The 15,702-nt window shown below is 41.4% G+C and overlaps 1 protein-coding gene across 1 annotated transcript in view; it reads right to left on the bottom strand.

Annotated features, from left to right (window-relative positions):
* Positions 1-25: 25 nt before the first annotated feature.
* The window catches only part of polb (polymerase (DNA directed), beta), a 108,904-nt gene continuing 93,227 nt past the window's right edge, over positions 26-15,702 (bottom strand). The window contains exon 14 of the mRNA XM_072554245.1: positions 26-381. Within this exon, the coding sequence (XP_072410346.1) occupies positions 287-381 (95 nt within the window). The 3' untranslated portion in view covers positions 26-286. The remainder of the gene's footprint in view (positions 382-15,702) is intronic.

Raw genomic sequence — 15,702 nt, 5'->3', positions numbered from 1 at the left:
TTTTTATTCATTATTAAATGTGACAATGAGTCTACAAAGCGGTTTATTGATATTACTACACAGTACTTTATAGAAAGATGGTCTCCTCTACAAATACATTCAAACTCGATGCATAAAATACTAGCGATATCTGCATACACAATGTTCTTTAGCAAGCAACTTCAGAAATTCTTATGAATGTTTCAACTAGCTCTACATTTATCAGGACTCATTGTATTCTCATTCTGACAGAACTTCAGAGTATTTCATATGTAAAGAGGTTCTTAGGGTAACCCTCAGGTGACAGTCACTCACTTCGTTCTTGTGGCTCTCGATATTCCCAATCAATGTAATCGAAGATGTCCTTTTCACTTTCCACTGGCAGGGGTTCCCCTGGCACTCCTGCAGTTAACAAACAGCAGGCTATTAAAGATACTGACACAATTTTCCTGAATGCCATCAATTTCGAATGAAGATGAAGATTCATTTTTAATATCAAGGTGGAGGTAAACAGAATTTTAATAGCGAAAGAATCAAGGGTTGGGGGAAAAGGCAGGAAATTGGAGTTGAGGATTATCAGATCAGCCATGATATCACTGAATGACAGAGCTGACTCACTGGGCGAAATGGCCTATTTCTGTTCCCAGGTTTTAACGTCTTAAAAAGTGACACAGACTTCAACTTCAATTCCATCATTTCATCATTGTAACTGAGATTAATTAGGTCAATAATACTTCTCACTCGTAAGGGTACTGGACACATCACCAAGGGTGCAGGGGTAGTGGATCTAAAAGTCTAAGAGAACTGTAAGAAAACTGCAGTTTATACACACCAGGCTACCTTCAATCTGTCAATATACTGCTTGCAAGTAGAGACTATTCTGAATCGAGAAAGAATTGCTTGCACAAGACTGATAGTAAGTCAAAGAGCAGGCAAGATTACAGAAGTTGCATTTCTTTGAAAAGCTTCTATTAAATATATGCAGCATCACACTGCTGATGAAGAGAAGTCCAGTGGAACATGGGGTAAGGCAAAAGTAAGTCATAAATCCTTGCTGCCAAGGATTTTAATTTGAATATATCACCATGAATTTTGCCCTGACATGATTTCAGAATTGCAAAAAAGTGAAAAAACACTCTTCATCAAGAAATAGGATGAGGGGGGGATGTTTGATTTAGAAGTGGGGGGGGGGGGTTGGAATCTGGTTGAAACTTTCAGAATCCTTAATGACCTGGACAGAGTGGATGGAGGGAAGATGTTTCCATTGATGGGAGAGACAAGGCCCCATGGGCACAGCCTTAGAGCAAAGGGAAGACCTTTCAGAATGTAGATAAGGAGAAACTTCCTTCAGCCTGAGAGTGATGAATCTGTGGGATTCATTGCCACAGAAGGCTGTGGAGGCCAGGTCATTGAGTATACTTAAAACAGTGGTCGATAAGCTCTTGAATGCCAAGGGGATCAAAGATTACAGGGAGAAAGCAGGAAAGTGGGGTTGAAAAACTAATCAATTATGATTGAATGGAGCAGACTGGATAGGCCAAATGGCCTAATTTCTGCTCCTATGTCTTACGTCTAACTCAGTTTAGGAACAGCAGCCTCAATCCTCCATTGAGAAGTTATACGTGGTCACAAAATCAACTTTCAGCTAGGAAACTGTCAAGGCCTAAAAAACAATTGAAGTTTTGTGGATATTCCATCACAGCCTAAAAAATAACCTGAATGATATGACACAGCTCTCCTTATTGCTCAATGTGAAAAACAGCCAGCTACTGCACCTCCAGTTCCATTCCCAATTTGATCACTGTCTGGTGCATCCAAGTGAAAGCAACAGTTGAAGCTGTTACAAATGATTCTGCAAGGCTAGAAATTATAGAAAAAAAAACAGAATTGCTGAAGAAGATCAGTAGGTTTGGCAGCAGCTGAGGAGAGATGTAAGATAACACTTGAAAGAGAGTCATACTGGATTTGAAATGCTAACTCCTTATCTCTCCACAAATGCTGCCAGACCTGCAAAGCCTCTCCAGCAACTATTTTTTAAATTCAGTGCTCCAGCATCCGCACAACTTTTTTTACTTTTTCAGTAAAGTACAACACCCCGTTTTCCATTGTGAATTATACACTTAATGGTAAGGCCCTCGGGAGTGTTGCTGAACAAAGCGACCTTGGAGTGCAGGTTCATAGCTCCTTGAAAGTAGAGTCACAGGTAGATAGGATAGTGAAGAAGGCATTTGGTACGCTTTCCGTTATTGGTCAAAATATTGAGTATAGGAGTTGGGAGGTCATGTTGCAGCTGTACAGGACATTGGTTCGGCCACTTTTGGAATACTGTGCACAATTCTGGTCTCCTTCCTATTGGAAGGATGTTGTGAAACTTGAAAGGGTTCAGAAAAGATTTACAAGGATGTTGCCAAGGTTGGAGGATTTGAGCTGTAGGGAGAGGTTAAATTGGCTGAGGTTGTTTTCCCTGGAGCGTTAGAGGCTGAGGGGTGACCTTATAGAGGTTTTTAAAATCATGAAGGGCATGGATAGGGTAAATAGAGGTCTTTTCCCTGGGGAAGTGGTGTCCAGAACTAGAAGGCAGAGGTTTAGGGTGAGAGGGGAAAGATACAAAAAAAGACCTAAGGGGCAACTTTTTCACATAGACAGTGATGAGTGTATGGAATGAGCTGCCAGAAGAAGTGGTGGAGGCTGGTACAATTACAGTATTTAAAAGGCATCTGGATGGGTATATGAAGAGGAAGGGTTTGGAGGGATATGGGCCAGGTGCTGGCAAGTGGGACTAGATTAGGTTGGGATATCTGGTCGGCATGGCCGGGTTGGACCGAAGGGTCTGTATTCGTGCTGTACATCTCTGTGACTCTATAAGCCTCTTTGGAAGCTGTGAACATTAGGTGAGAATAAAACCAGGTTCACATATTATGCTTTTTGCAGGAGAGAATGAGAAGAGTTTGGGGTGGAGAAAGGTTGGGGCAGGGTGGGATTGTTTAAACTGCACGGATGTTTCTCACATCAGGCATCAGGCCTCAAAGATCGTTCTGTCACACCATATTCACCGTTAGAAAAACACCCAATCACTGACATGGGTCCTTAGTCCAAGTTGGAGAAAATGAGGACTGCAGATGCTGGAGATCAGATTCAAAACGTGCGGTGCTGGAAAAGTACAGCTGATCAGGCAGCATCCGAGGAACAGCAGAGTTGACGTTTCAAGTATAAGCTCTTCATCAGCTCTTCATTCCTGATGAAGAGCTTATATTTGAAATGTCGACTCTCCTGCTTCTTGGATGCTGCCTGAGCGGCTGTGCTTTTCCAGCACAACACGTTTTGCCTCTTTAGTCTAAGTTAAATAGCAACCTTTGCTGCCTCAGTGCTTGCAGTTCCAAAATCTCAACACGGGACCCCAACTACATGGTTCATGGAAACCAAGTCTGGATGGATTATTTTTATATCCTTTAAAAGTGTTTCACAATCCTCCCATCACAATAGCCAGCACTTACTTTTGCCCTGCTCCATTACAACCAAAGTATGATTCATTACTCTCACACGGAGTCATGGAACAGAACATCTAATTCATTTTGACACAGTACTTTGAGCCCATTTTAAGGACTAGGATTGTACATTATCACCAATTCAGTTGCCAGCAGAAACGTTTGCCAAGATGAATTGAGATGCAGAGAAGACTGGGTGTCTTAATTCATGAACTGCAGAAGGTTAGTGTACAGATAAAGTAAGTAATCAGGATGCTTTATAGAATGTTATATTTTATTGTGAGGGAATTGAATTCAAGAGTTCGGGAGGTTATGCTTCAGTTAAACAGAGCATTGGTGAGACTACATCTGAAGCAGTGTATATAGTACTGGTCACCATACTTACAGAATTATGTCAATATAGATTTATAGATTCCCTACAGTGTGGAAACAGGCCCTTCGGCCCAACAAGTCCACACCGACCCTCCGAAGAGAACCCCCCCCCACAGCCAAATATGTTGGAAGCAGTTTAGAGAAGGTTTGCTGGACTAATACCTGGAAAGAGTAGAGAGCCTTTTAAGGAAAGGTGAGACAGGTTTGGCCTGTATCCTCTGGAATTCAGAACATTCAAAGGGGACTTTACTGAAACATGAAAAAATCTTGAGGATGTAGTGATTGTAATGAGATCAGCCTCATAGAGGCCTCATAGAATTGGAGTTCCCCAAATGGGGCTGTTAATCTGGTCTAATCAGGAAGCCCGGGCTGATGAATATAAAGAGGAGTGTCGGAGGTTCTGTTCACTCTGAGAGCTGGCTCTGAGGGAGCTGGATCAGTGTCAAGGACTCTCCCATGTAAATAAAAGATGAGAGATGTAAATAAAATACAATGATCAGATACAGGCATCTGTGGAGTTATTTCAGAGGGGACTTGACAGGGTCAATTTTGAAAGGATGTTTCCTCTTGAGGGAGAATCTAGAGCTAGAGGCCATAGTTTAAAATTAGGAGTTTGCTCAATTAAGACCATAAGACATTGCAGAAGTAGGTCACTCAACTCACTGAGTCTGCTGCACCATTTAATGAGACCATGGCGGATCTGAGGACCCCCCAACTTCACTTTCCTGCTTTCTGCCCATAACCCTTTAAAATAGAGATGCGGAAATGCTTTTCTTGCAGAGGATTTTTTTAGGAGTTTTTTTCCCCTCAATATGCAGTGGCTGCAGAATTTTTAAATATGTTTAAACCAAAGGTTTGTAGATTCTTTATTACCAAGGGGTTGAAATATTATGAAGGATACGAGGGAATATAGAGTTGAGGTTAAAATCCAATTAGCCATAATTTTATTGAATAGCAGAGCAGACTCGAAGGGCCGAGAGGCTTATTCTTGCTCCTTGTTCTTGCATTCAAGCAATATTTAAGCACAACTGATATGATCACATGGCTAAGTGCCCCAAGCTGAGCCAGCATCTTTGACAAGTCCTGGTAAGTAAGGAAGGTAAGAAAACAACATTTAAAAAAAGTAAACCGAAGACAGGACAAAACAACACTTCCATTATTTGCTTTGAATTTCATGGAGAGGATCAGCTATTCACAAGGATGTGGAGTAAATTTTAAGATTCAGTCCTCCAGATGCAGAACTCGAGAGAAAATCATGCCTGTGAGTTAGTCAGGATGGCTGGTAAATCAAGATCACAAAAATTCACTCTACTCCTGCAAGATTCTGTGCCAGACAATTCAGAAGTTGGGTAAAGTAGAAGAACAGAGTAAATCATTCACAAAATTGCTGTGACATAAAAGGTGACCATGTGGCCCACTGTGCCTGCACCATTTTTTTAAAATGAGCATCATTAGCAAGTAATTACTATCATTACCAATCCTGCCTTTTCCTCATATCCCAACACACCATTCAAATCCAAATAATCATGAAAGGCCTTCTTGAATGTCTCTTGAACTTGCCTCCAACACACCTCCAGGCAGTGCAGCCGATCTCCTAACTTTTGCGAAGTGAAAACATTGTTTATATGTTACCCTTGCTGCTTTTCCCCATCACCTCACTCATGACATTGAAAAACTCTATCAAACTGCCTCTCAGCCGTCTTCTGTTCCAACTTCTTCAATTTGTCTTTGCAGTAGACAATCAGCCTCAAAAGTTCTTTCTGTTTGGAAAAGTTTCCTTATCTACCCTACATTTAGGACTTGGAACGTAGAAGGAAAGCATAAATTGATGGAGACAGATTCCACAGTTTTGACTTTATGATAACTATGTGTTGGATAAGAGATGGTGATAAGTGAGAATGAAGGGTGGATGAGGAGTGCCTAGGTCAACGTACTGAGGATCCAGATAGAAGGCAAGAAAAGTGAGAGATGCAATACTACACTCTAACAAATGGAGACAAAACGTTGTGACACAAAGACATCTAGATCTACTGTAGACATATAGAATGATGTAAAATAAGAAACCATGGTTACATGAGGCAATGCTTAGTATCTTGCATCATAAGCTGGCAAAATATGGCAATACCAGTTAGAAAATTCAGTTTCAATATCATCATTTAAGAAGTTACAGAAACCAATGGAAATAATTTTCATACAAAGGCAGTGATATTTTTACTCAGTTACCTGCAAGGTTGGTTGAAATTTCTTAAGTTATGTACATGAATATATTACATTTTGTTAAAACATGACATAAATTAGTTAACAAGTTTATTGATGTTTTAACATTATTTAAAACAACACCTGCAATACTTTGGAATCCCTTCAGGGAACACTCTTTCACATTATTGGCCAATTAGTGGCAAACTGTAATTTTAACTGCTGAGCAACACAATATTAGTTTCCCCCCACGAGGAAGCAAATGGGATAATGCGTGAATATTAAAAAGATTGCCACTTCTTTAATTAAGTTCAAGATTACCATTGCCTATGCCATGATTAGTAAGTGTCAGAGCTCTTCACTCAATTCTGAAATATCTTAATTGTTATAAGATGTTTAAAAAAAAGTCTAAAAATATCAACAAAAACAACTTATTTATGGTCTTTATTCACGTTGAGTGCATAGACAGTTAAAACATCCAATGCTTTGAAAACAATCTGGTATCTTTAAAATCAAGGTGCTGAAATCCCTTTTCGCAACTACCTTATTTATCTAACTAGAAAAGTCTTTTGATTGAAGGCAATTATAAATTAGTGAGCTGTTATGAATCCAATGTTTTTATTTTTGTTGAAACAAAAAAGCTATGCGCAAAGAAAGAAACACTTTCTCAAAACTGTGTTTCAGAGAAGACAAAGCTCTGGAATACCTGACACATCAATCATGGGTGAATAAAGCTGCAAAGTCTGGACACAGCGCAGTATGGATCTGCAGTCCAAGAAATCCATACTTCTTTGCGATTCTGCTTCCAACCTTTGGCACAAAGAGTACAATCTTCTGGGTTACTGCTTTAAATAGATGTTATTTTTGTAGCAAATGGATGCTCAAATAGTTTTTTGCTGTTCTTTTTAATGCTGATTTAAAAGTAAAGACTTTAAATAATCTCCTAACCTTGCTTGCTTGTTTTGTTTGGCTTCCTCTTCTCTCGGCATCATCCGTGATTATTTCAGGGTTGCTGAGGCATGGCTTATGCTAAGGGTTCATTACAAGGATGCAGGACCCAAGTCTAAACTCAGACAGATCAGGATCAGAGAAGAGGAGAGCCAAAAATAACAAGCAAGCATGATTAGGAGATTATTTCAAGTTTTTACTTTTAAATCAGCATGAAAAAGAACAGCAAAAACTCTTGGAGCATCCATTTGCGACAAAAATAACATCTCATTTAAGGCGATCAGGAGCTGGCTGTTACCATTAAGATTCTTTGAGCCAATTAAAATCTGATGTAAGTCTAATGCCAAGGTTCTGGAAAGGCTCAAGCTTTAGAGTGGACGTGAATCCCAAACTTCTTTAATTTTCTTTTCAAATAGTTCTTTTATGTTGTACATTAATCTGAAAACCTCACACGTGAGATTGAAGACAGACATGATAACCTGTCATCAGTGCAAAATTGGAAGCTCAACTCTAATGTTACATTGGTAAAGTGGTTGACCAGGAATTGATTTGTCTTCTTCTACATGAAGATGAAATTCCAGCATGATCTTGACTCACTGCAATGACATTAGTCATAGCAATATGGCACCAACATGACCACTCTAAAACTTACTCCCTGCTTCAAAATGTTTACACCGTAATCAAAAACATAACTTGGTACAGCAATGACATGGAGGTGCTGGTGTTGGACTAAGATGGACAAAGTCACAAGTCACACAATATCAGGTTATAGTCCAATCGGTTTATTTGAAATCACAACCTGTTGGACGATAACCTGGTGTCATGCGACTTCTGACCACAGTACAGCCAAATAAGTTTAAAGCGTTCACAGCAAGATTTATTTGAATGAAGGAATAATGATGATTCTATAACTTTTTTGGGTCAAGGAAACTACCCCCTTAAGTACCAGGCAGGAACAGTGTGTCTTCATAGCTGATTATTTGGCTTTTTTCATCCCTTCTGCCTTTCCAAATTTACAAAAATCTCTCAAATCTACCTTTTCACAATTGCAGTCTTCTGGGCGATCATCTAAAGTCCAATGGCTTAACATCAGCAATAAATGCATAGTCAAACATTCAACTCTCACTTTCTGCTCATTTTGAAGTCAATACTGGAAACAATGTATTTACTCTGCCTGCTCATTTCTCATTCTGTTGAACACTTGCAAACTGCTGGCATGTGACACTTTTTTTCTGATATATCTGTGAAATATAATTGCTGAATTCGGTGTCAGAGATAGAAGTCTGAGATGCTTAACATAATTTCATGAATTAGCTCAGTTCTTTTTGGGTAAGAAAACAAAACTGAAACCAGTGACCATGTTGTGAATACGTCCAGTGACACAAATGAGATTTGTAACATTCTTACATTTCGGCACTCTCTCTCTCATAAAATGGAGGGATGAAAAGGAATGTTGTGAATTCAGCTCCTCAAAAAATTTCAGTGGCTTTGTAATTAAAGGTTAAAGGGAAGCCTAGGTGTTTGAACCAGAAAAAGGTGCAAAATATTTCCACCTGTAAACAATGACCAGACTAGAGGTCTCTAATGTTGTACTGGTTAGGTCCCAACCTCTCAGCCAGGAGGCATTGGTTCAAGTTCCACCTGCTCCAGAGGCGTGTTACAAATTGATTGAAAAATATCAATGACCAGATGAACCATGCTGATGAAAGGTAAACTGGTCAGTTAGATTTTCATACAGCTGGAAAGTCGGGTGTGATTCACACAAGTAGGAAACACAAATTCAGCAGGTCATTTGAACTGGGTAAAAAGCAAAGCTTTGCAGATGCTGGAGATCTGAAAATTAACCAAGAAAATGGCAGACAAACTCAGAAGGTCTGGCAGCATCTGTGAAGAAATAGAGATAACGTTTTGAGTCCAACATAATTCTTCTGCAGATCTTCACTTTGTAGGAAATACAAAGTGCTGGAGTAGATGTAAACATACTTCAAGGGCAGATACGGTTTGTCTACAGACTTGATCTGAAATTGTTTTTTAGTGCCCTGCTCTTCAAATTTTAAGAAAAAATATGCTGTGGCTGTCAGTGAAAGAGTTTCTAAAACACCTTTGCAGTGGACTGTTTGGACTGATAGTCGAGATTAAAGTAACAGCAGCTGTTAGCGCAGGCTTATACAGTTCTCTGATATTTCCCCAAAGACTATCATTATGTCATTACAAATGCTTGGCTCAGTTTCAAAAGCAACAATTCTTTAAGCATGGACTTCTGAGTTCACAGTTTGATGGACAATGTAAAGAGACCATTAAAGGTTACCTATTTTTGATTTATAGCCTGAATGGTTTTAATAAAAGCATGCCTTTCTTGCATGAGTCACCCTTCTGTTATAATTCTGATAATTAGACAAAACACAACATAGTGGCACAGTGGTTAGCACTGTGGGCCCAGGGACCTGGGTTCGATTCCAGCCTTGAATGACTCTGTGTGGAGTTTGCATGTTCTTTCCGTATCTGTGAGAGTTTGTACTGGGTGTTCCGGTTTCCTCCCGTAGTCCAAAGGTCTGCAGATTAGGTGGCTTGACCATGCTAAATTTCCCCCATAGTGCCCAGGGATGAGCAGGTTAGGTGGATGAGCTGTGGTAAATGTGGGAGTTCTGGGGTTAGGATGGGGTGGGATACTCTTCAGAGGGTAGGCGCAGGCTGGACAGGCCAAATGGCCTTGATCTGCACTGTAGGGATTCTATGATTTTACACAGTCACTAACTCAAAGAGCTACTGCCATGAGAGAGCTACTACATACAACACATCCATTGTATGATTAGATATTGCCAGCATCAATCTTCTTTTATGTCCTGTTGCAAGTGTGGCTCACTCGTTATGAAAAAGGGCAGAGGCTGACGCCAGAAGTTGTTTCAAACTTCTAAAGACAGTAAAGCCATGCAAAGAGTCTGGCTGTGATGGTTCTATAATGACTGAGAATCACAAACTCCAGGCATTTCCACAAATTGCTCTTCAAAGGATCTGAAAACCTAACCAGTCGGGTTGAAGAAAGACTCAACAATCTGTAACCAATTCAAAAATTCTGATTTGATACTAGAAGACTGGTTAGCCAGAATCTGAATTTTTCTTGCCACATGCATTAGGATACATTCTTGAAATGCTAACATGGTCTGGTCTGCCTGCAATTAGATTATGATTTGCAATAATTCACCATTAGTAACATCCCCTATAAATTCTGACCAATTACAAAACAGATAATTTCTTACCATCCAGTGCAAGATTTTCAAATTAACTTAATGCATCAAAGTCAACCAAGTCTAAACTCTAAAGATTATAAACATATTTTACACATAATGAAAACCATAACAAACCACAGAAAGACAAGTTCATTGAGTTCAAAATTTACTTGACCAAAGAAAAACTGAAGATAGTGTCTTTTTCAGTCAGTTGAACTCAAGTTACTTTCATATACTGCTAAACGGAAAAGTCACACTGACAGCTGCAAAACACAACATTTAGTGCACATGGTAATGCCAGCGTTTATTTGCATGCAAGCCTCGTATTACTCCTTTTTTAATCTAACTGAATCAGTATACACCTCTATTCCTTTCCCTAAATTCATTATTGGATTTTTTTTAAACAATCAACCTGTTCAAAGATGTCATGACACACACTGGAGCAGATGTAACTTGTACCTGGCGATTTTGCCCTCAGACATAGGGCCCTAGCACTGCATCACAAAAATTCTCCTTTATTGGATTTATTATATTAATCAATGTGACATGCCTGGAGTAGGTCAGATGTGGACAGATATTCTGGCCTCTCAGCCTTTTCGCCAGAAGAGGGACACAGGCAGTGTGGACATTAAGTTTACTATGGGACAAAAGCAGAATAGAACCTAGAACACTACAGAGCAGGACAGGCCCTTTGGCCCTTAATGTTGCGCCTTCCTGCGGAACCAATCTGAAGCCCATCTATCCTGCGCAACTCTATTGTCATCCATACGTTTATCCAATGACCACTTAAATGCCCTTAAAGTTGGCAAGTTTACTACTGTTGCAGGCAGTGCATTCCATGCCTCTCCTATGTAAGTAAAGGAACTATCTCCGACATCTGTTCTGTATCTAACACCCCTCAATTTAAAGTAATGTCCCCTCATGCTATCCATTATCCTCCGAGGAAAATGGCTCCCACTATCCACCCTATCTAACCTCTGATTATCTTATGTGTCTCAATCAAGTCACCTTTCAACCTTCATCTTCTCTCTAATAAAATAAGCCTCATGTCTCTCAGCCTTTCCTCCTAAGACCTTCCCTCCAGACCAGACAACATCTTAGTAAATGTTCTCTGAACCTTTTCCAAAGCTTCCACATCCTTTCCATAATGCGGTGACCAGAACTGTACAGAATACTCCGAAATGCGGCCGCACCAGACTTTTGTAAAGCTGCAGCATTACCTCATGGCTCCGAAACTCATTCCCTATACCAATAAAAGCCAACACACTGTAGGCCTTCTTAACAACCCTGTCAACTTGGGTGGCAACTTTCAGGGACTCTCTGCTCATCTACACACCACCAAGAATCTTACCATTAGCCCAGTACTCTTTACTCCTGTTGCTCACCTCACACTTTTCCATCTTAAACTACATTCGCCACCTCACAGCCCAGCTCTGCAGCTTATATATGTCTCTCTGTAACCTGCAACATTCTTCACCACGAGCCACAACTCCACCTACCTTAGCGTCATCCGCAAATTTACTAACCCATCCTTCTAAGCCCTCACCTAGGTCATTTATAAAAATGACAAACAGCAGTGGCCCCAAAACAGATCCTTGCAGTACACCAGTCGTAACTGAATTCCAGGATGAGCATTTCCCATAAACCACCACCCTCTCTTTTCTTTCAGCGAGACAATTTCTGATCCAATCTGCTAACTCACCCTCAGTCCCATGCCTCTGTATTTTCTGCTATAGCCTACCTTGGGGAACCTTATCAAACGCCCTACTGAAATCAATATACACCACATCAATTGCTTTACCCTCACCCATCTATTTGGTCACCATCTCAAAGAACTCAATAAGGTTCGTGAGGCATGACCTACCCTTCACAAAACTGTGTTGACTATCCCTAATCAACTTATTTCTTTCTAGATTATAAATCCTGTCTCTTATAACCTTTTCCAACACTTTACCCACAACCAAAGTTAGGCTCACTGGTCTATAATTACCACAGAGGTAAAAACAATGACTACAGATGCTGGAAACCAGATTCTGGATTAGTGGTGCTGGAAGAGCACAGCAGTTCAGGCAGCATCCAAGGAGCAGCGAAATCGATGTTTCGGGCAAAAGCCCTTCATCAGGAATCAGATGACCCTTCTTGAACAAGGGGATAACATTTGCTATCTTCCAGTCCTCTGGCACTATTCCTGTAGATAATAACAATATAAAGATCAAAGCCAAAGGCTCTGCAATCTCCTCCCAGGCTTCCCAGAGAATCCGAGGATAAACCCCATCTGGCCAAGGGACTTTTTTTTCCCACACTTTTCAGAATTGCTTACATCTCCTCGTGAACCTCAATCCCATCTAGTTTAGTAGCCTGTATCTTCGTGCTGTCCTCGACAACATTGTCTTTTTCTAGAGTGAACACTGATGAAAAATATTCATTTAGTGTTTCCCTATCGCCTCCCGCCCCACACACAACTTCCCATTACTATTCTTGATTGGTCCTAATCTTTCTCTTGTCATTCTTTTTTTCCTGATATACCGAAAGAAAACTTTGGGGTGTTCCTTGATCCGATCTAACAATGACTTCTCATGTCCCCTCCTGGCTCTTCTTAGCTCTCTCTTTAGGTCTTTCCCAGCTAACTTGTGACTCTCAAGCGCCTTCACATCTCATTCTAACATAAGCCTCTTCTTTCTCTTGACAAGAGATTAAACGTCTTTAGTAATCCATGGCTCCCTCGCTCGACCACTTCCTCCCTGCCTGACTGGAACATACTTATCAAGGACACACAGTCGCTGTTCCTTAAATATTTCAATTGTGCCCATCCCCTTCAGTTTCCTTCTCCATCCTATGCATCCTAAATCTTGCTGATTCTCATCCTAATTCCCTTTCCCCCATCTCTTACTCTTGCCCTGCGGTATATACCAATCCCTTTCCATCGCAAAAGTCAACATAATCAAATTGTGGTCACTATCACCAAAGTGCTCACCTACCTCCAAATTGAAGACCTGGTCAGGTTCATTACTCAGTACCAAATCCAACATGGCCTCGCCCCTTATCGGCTTGTCGACACACTCTCTCAGGAAACCATCATGCACACATTGAACAAACACTGACCCATCTAAAGTACTCAAACTACAGGATATCCAGTCAATATCTGGAAAGTTAAAGTCCCCCAATACAGCTATCCTGTTGCTCTTGCTCCTATCCAGAATTATCTTTGCAATCTTATCCTCTTCATCTCTGGAACTGTTCAGAGGTCGATAGAAAACTCCCAACAGGGTGACCTCTCCTTTCCTGTTTCTAACTTCAACCCATACAACCTCAGTAGATGAGTCCTCATCACACGTCCTGTCTGTTCCTGTACCATTGTCCTTGACGAACAAAGCCACACATCCCCCTGCATTACCACCTTCTCTATTCTTACTGAACCACCTAAATCCCAGAACCAGCAACAACCATTCCTGTCGCTGCTCCATCCATGTCTCCAAAATGGCCACAGCATCAAAGTCTCAGGTACAACTGCAAGTTCACCCACCTTATTCTGGATGCTCCTGGCATTGAAGTAGACACACTTCAAACCATGTTCCTGCTTTCCAGTGAACTCGTGCAACCTTGAAATTTCTGACCTCACTACTGTCAACCTCCTGGACGCTGGAACTACAATTTAGGTTCTCATCGCCCTGCTAAATGAGCTTAAACCCTCCTGAAGGGCATTTGCAAACGCACTCCCCCCCCCCCCCCCACTCCAAGATATTCGTACCCCGCTGGTTCAAGTGTAGACCATCCTGTTTGTAGAGGTCCCACCTATCTAAGAATGAGCCCCAGTTATCCAGGTATCTGAAATCCTCCCTCCTGCATCATCCCTGTAACCACATGTTCAACTCCTCTCTCCCTATTTCTCACCTCGCAAGTACGTGGCACGGGCAACAAACAAGAGATAACAACTCTGTTTGTTCTCGCACTAAGCTTCCACACTAGCTCCCTGAATTTCCGGCTTAAATCCTCATCCCTTTTCTGACCCATGTCATTAGTGTCTATGTGGACAACAACTTGGGGCTGCTCCCCTTCCCCGTCAAGAATCCCGAAAACACGATCCAAGACATACACCAACTGTGAGTCTCTCTCATTCCCACAGAACCTCCTATCTGACCCCTAACTATGGAGTCCCCAGTGATTAATGCTCTGCTCATCTCCCCCCTTCCCTTCTGAGCAACAGGGATACAGCAACTCTGTGCCAGAAACCTGTACCCCATAGCTTACCCTGGTAAGTCATGCCTCCCCAACAGTATCAAAAGTGGCAAACTTATTATTGAGGGGAACCGCCACAGGGGCTCCCTGCACTGTCTGCTGGTTCCTTTTCTGTCCCCTGACTGTAATCCATCTGCCTTTTTGTTGCACCTGAGATGTGACAATCTTCCTGTAACCCCTCTCAATAGCCCCCTCCGCCTCCCGAATGATCTGAAGTTCTTCAAGGTCCAGCTCTAGTTCCCGAAAGTGTTTTGAGAGGAGCTGGAGCTGGGTGCATTTCCCGCAGAGGAAGTCAGCAGAGACATAGGTGGTGACCTTCCTCCCACGCTCCGCAGTAGGAACATTCAACTGCCCTAACCATCATTTCCACCATTCTAAATTCCCAAAGAGACTGCAGAAAAATAAAGAAAAAAACTAGTTAACTTACCAATCCGGCGCACAGAACCTTTTTTTTTGGTTAAAAGGTGGATAGGTGGGAGACACTACCTAAGCAGTGTTTCAGGTAATACAACTACCCTTGTAGTAGTGAGCAGTTATTTATCAGACTGGGAGAAAGTACTTTGGCTACAAACAGGTCTAAGTTGTATTATTAAAGTTTGTGATTTATTATCTTCACATAAAGAGTCCTCACAAAGAAATATGGGCGGCACGGTGGCACAGTGGTTAGCACTGCTGTCTCACAGCGCCTGAGACCCGGGTTCAATTCCCGCCTCAGGCGACTGACTGTGTGGAGTTTGCACGTTCTCCCCGTGTCTGCGTGGGTTTCCTCCGGGTGCTCCGGTTTCCTCCCACAGTCCAAAGATGTGCAGGTCAGGTGAATTGGCCATGCTAAATTGCCTGTAGTGTAGGTAAGGGGTAGATGTACGGGTATGGGTGGGTGGCGCTTCGGCGGGGCGGTGTGGACTTGTTGGGCCGAAGGGCCTGTTTCCACACTGTAAGTAATCTAATCTAATCTAATCAATATGCTCTTCGACTGAATGTTAAGTTCTCTACCTCCAAGCCTTCTTGAAAGAAGAAAAAACAGTGGAGTTCTACTACGTTTTTTTTGCCATGCTTCCAGAAGTGCAACAAAGTAAAGCCTAGTACATGCATTTTGATCTATATTGATCAACATTTTCTTCAGATACACAAACCTCAACCCTCTGAAGGAATAGAATTAACTGAAGTTGTAAAGACTCCATCAGGGTGACAATGTCTAAATTATACATCTATTTAGTAAACTTCTTCTGTTCTTAAGTACTTCGAAAACATAGTCAACT

The sequence above is a fragment of the Chiloscyllium punctatum genome, chromosome 35 (assembly GCF_047496795.1).
Source record: "Chiloscyllium punctatum isolate Juve2018m chromosome 35, sChiPun1.3, whole genome shotgun sequence".
NCBI lineage: Eukaryota > Metazoa > Chordata > Chondrichthyes > Orectolobiformes > Hemiscylliidae > Chiloscyllium > Chiloscyllium punctatum.
This window is presented reverse-complemented; position numbering and strand designations above follow the sequence as displayed.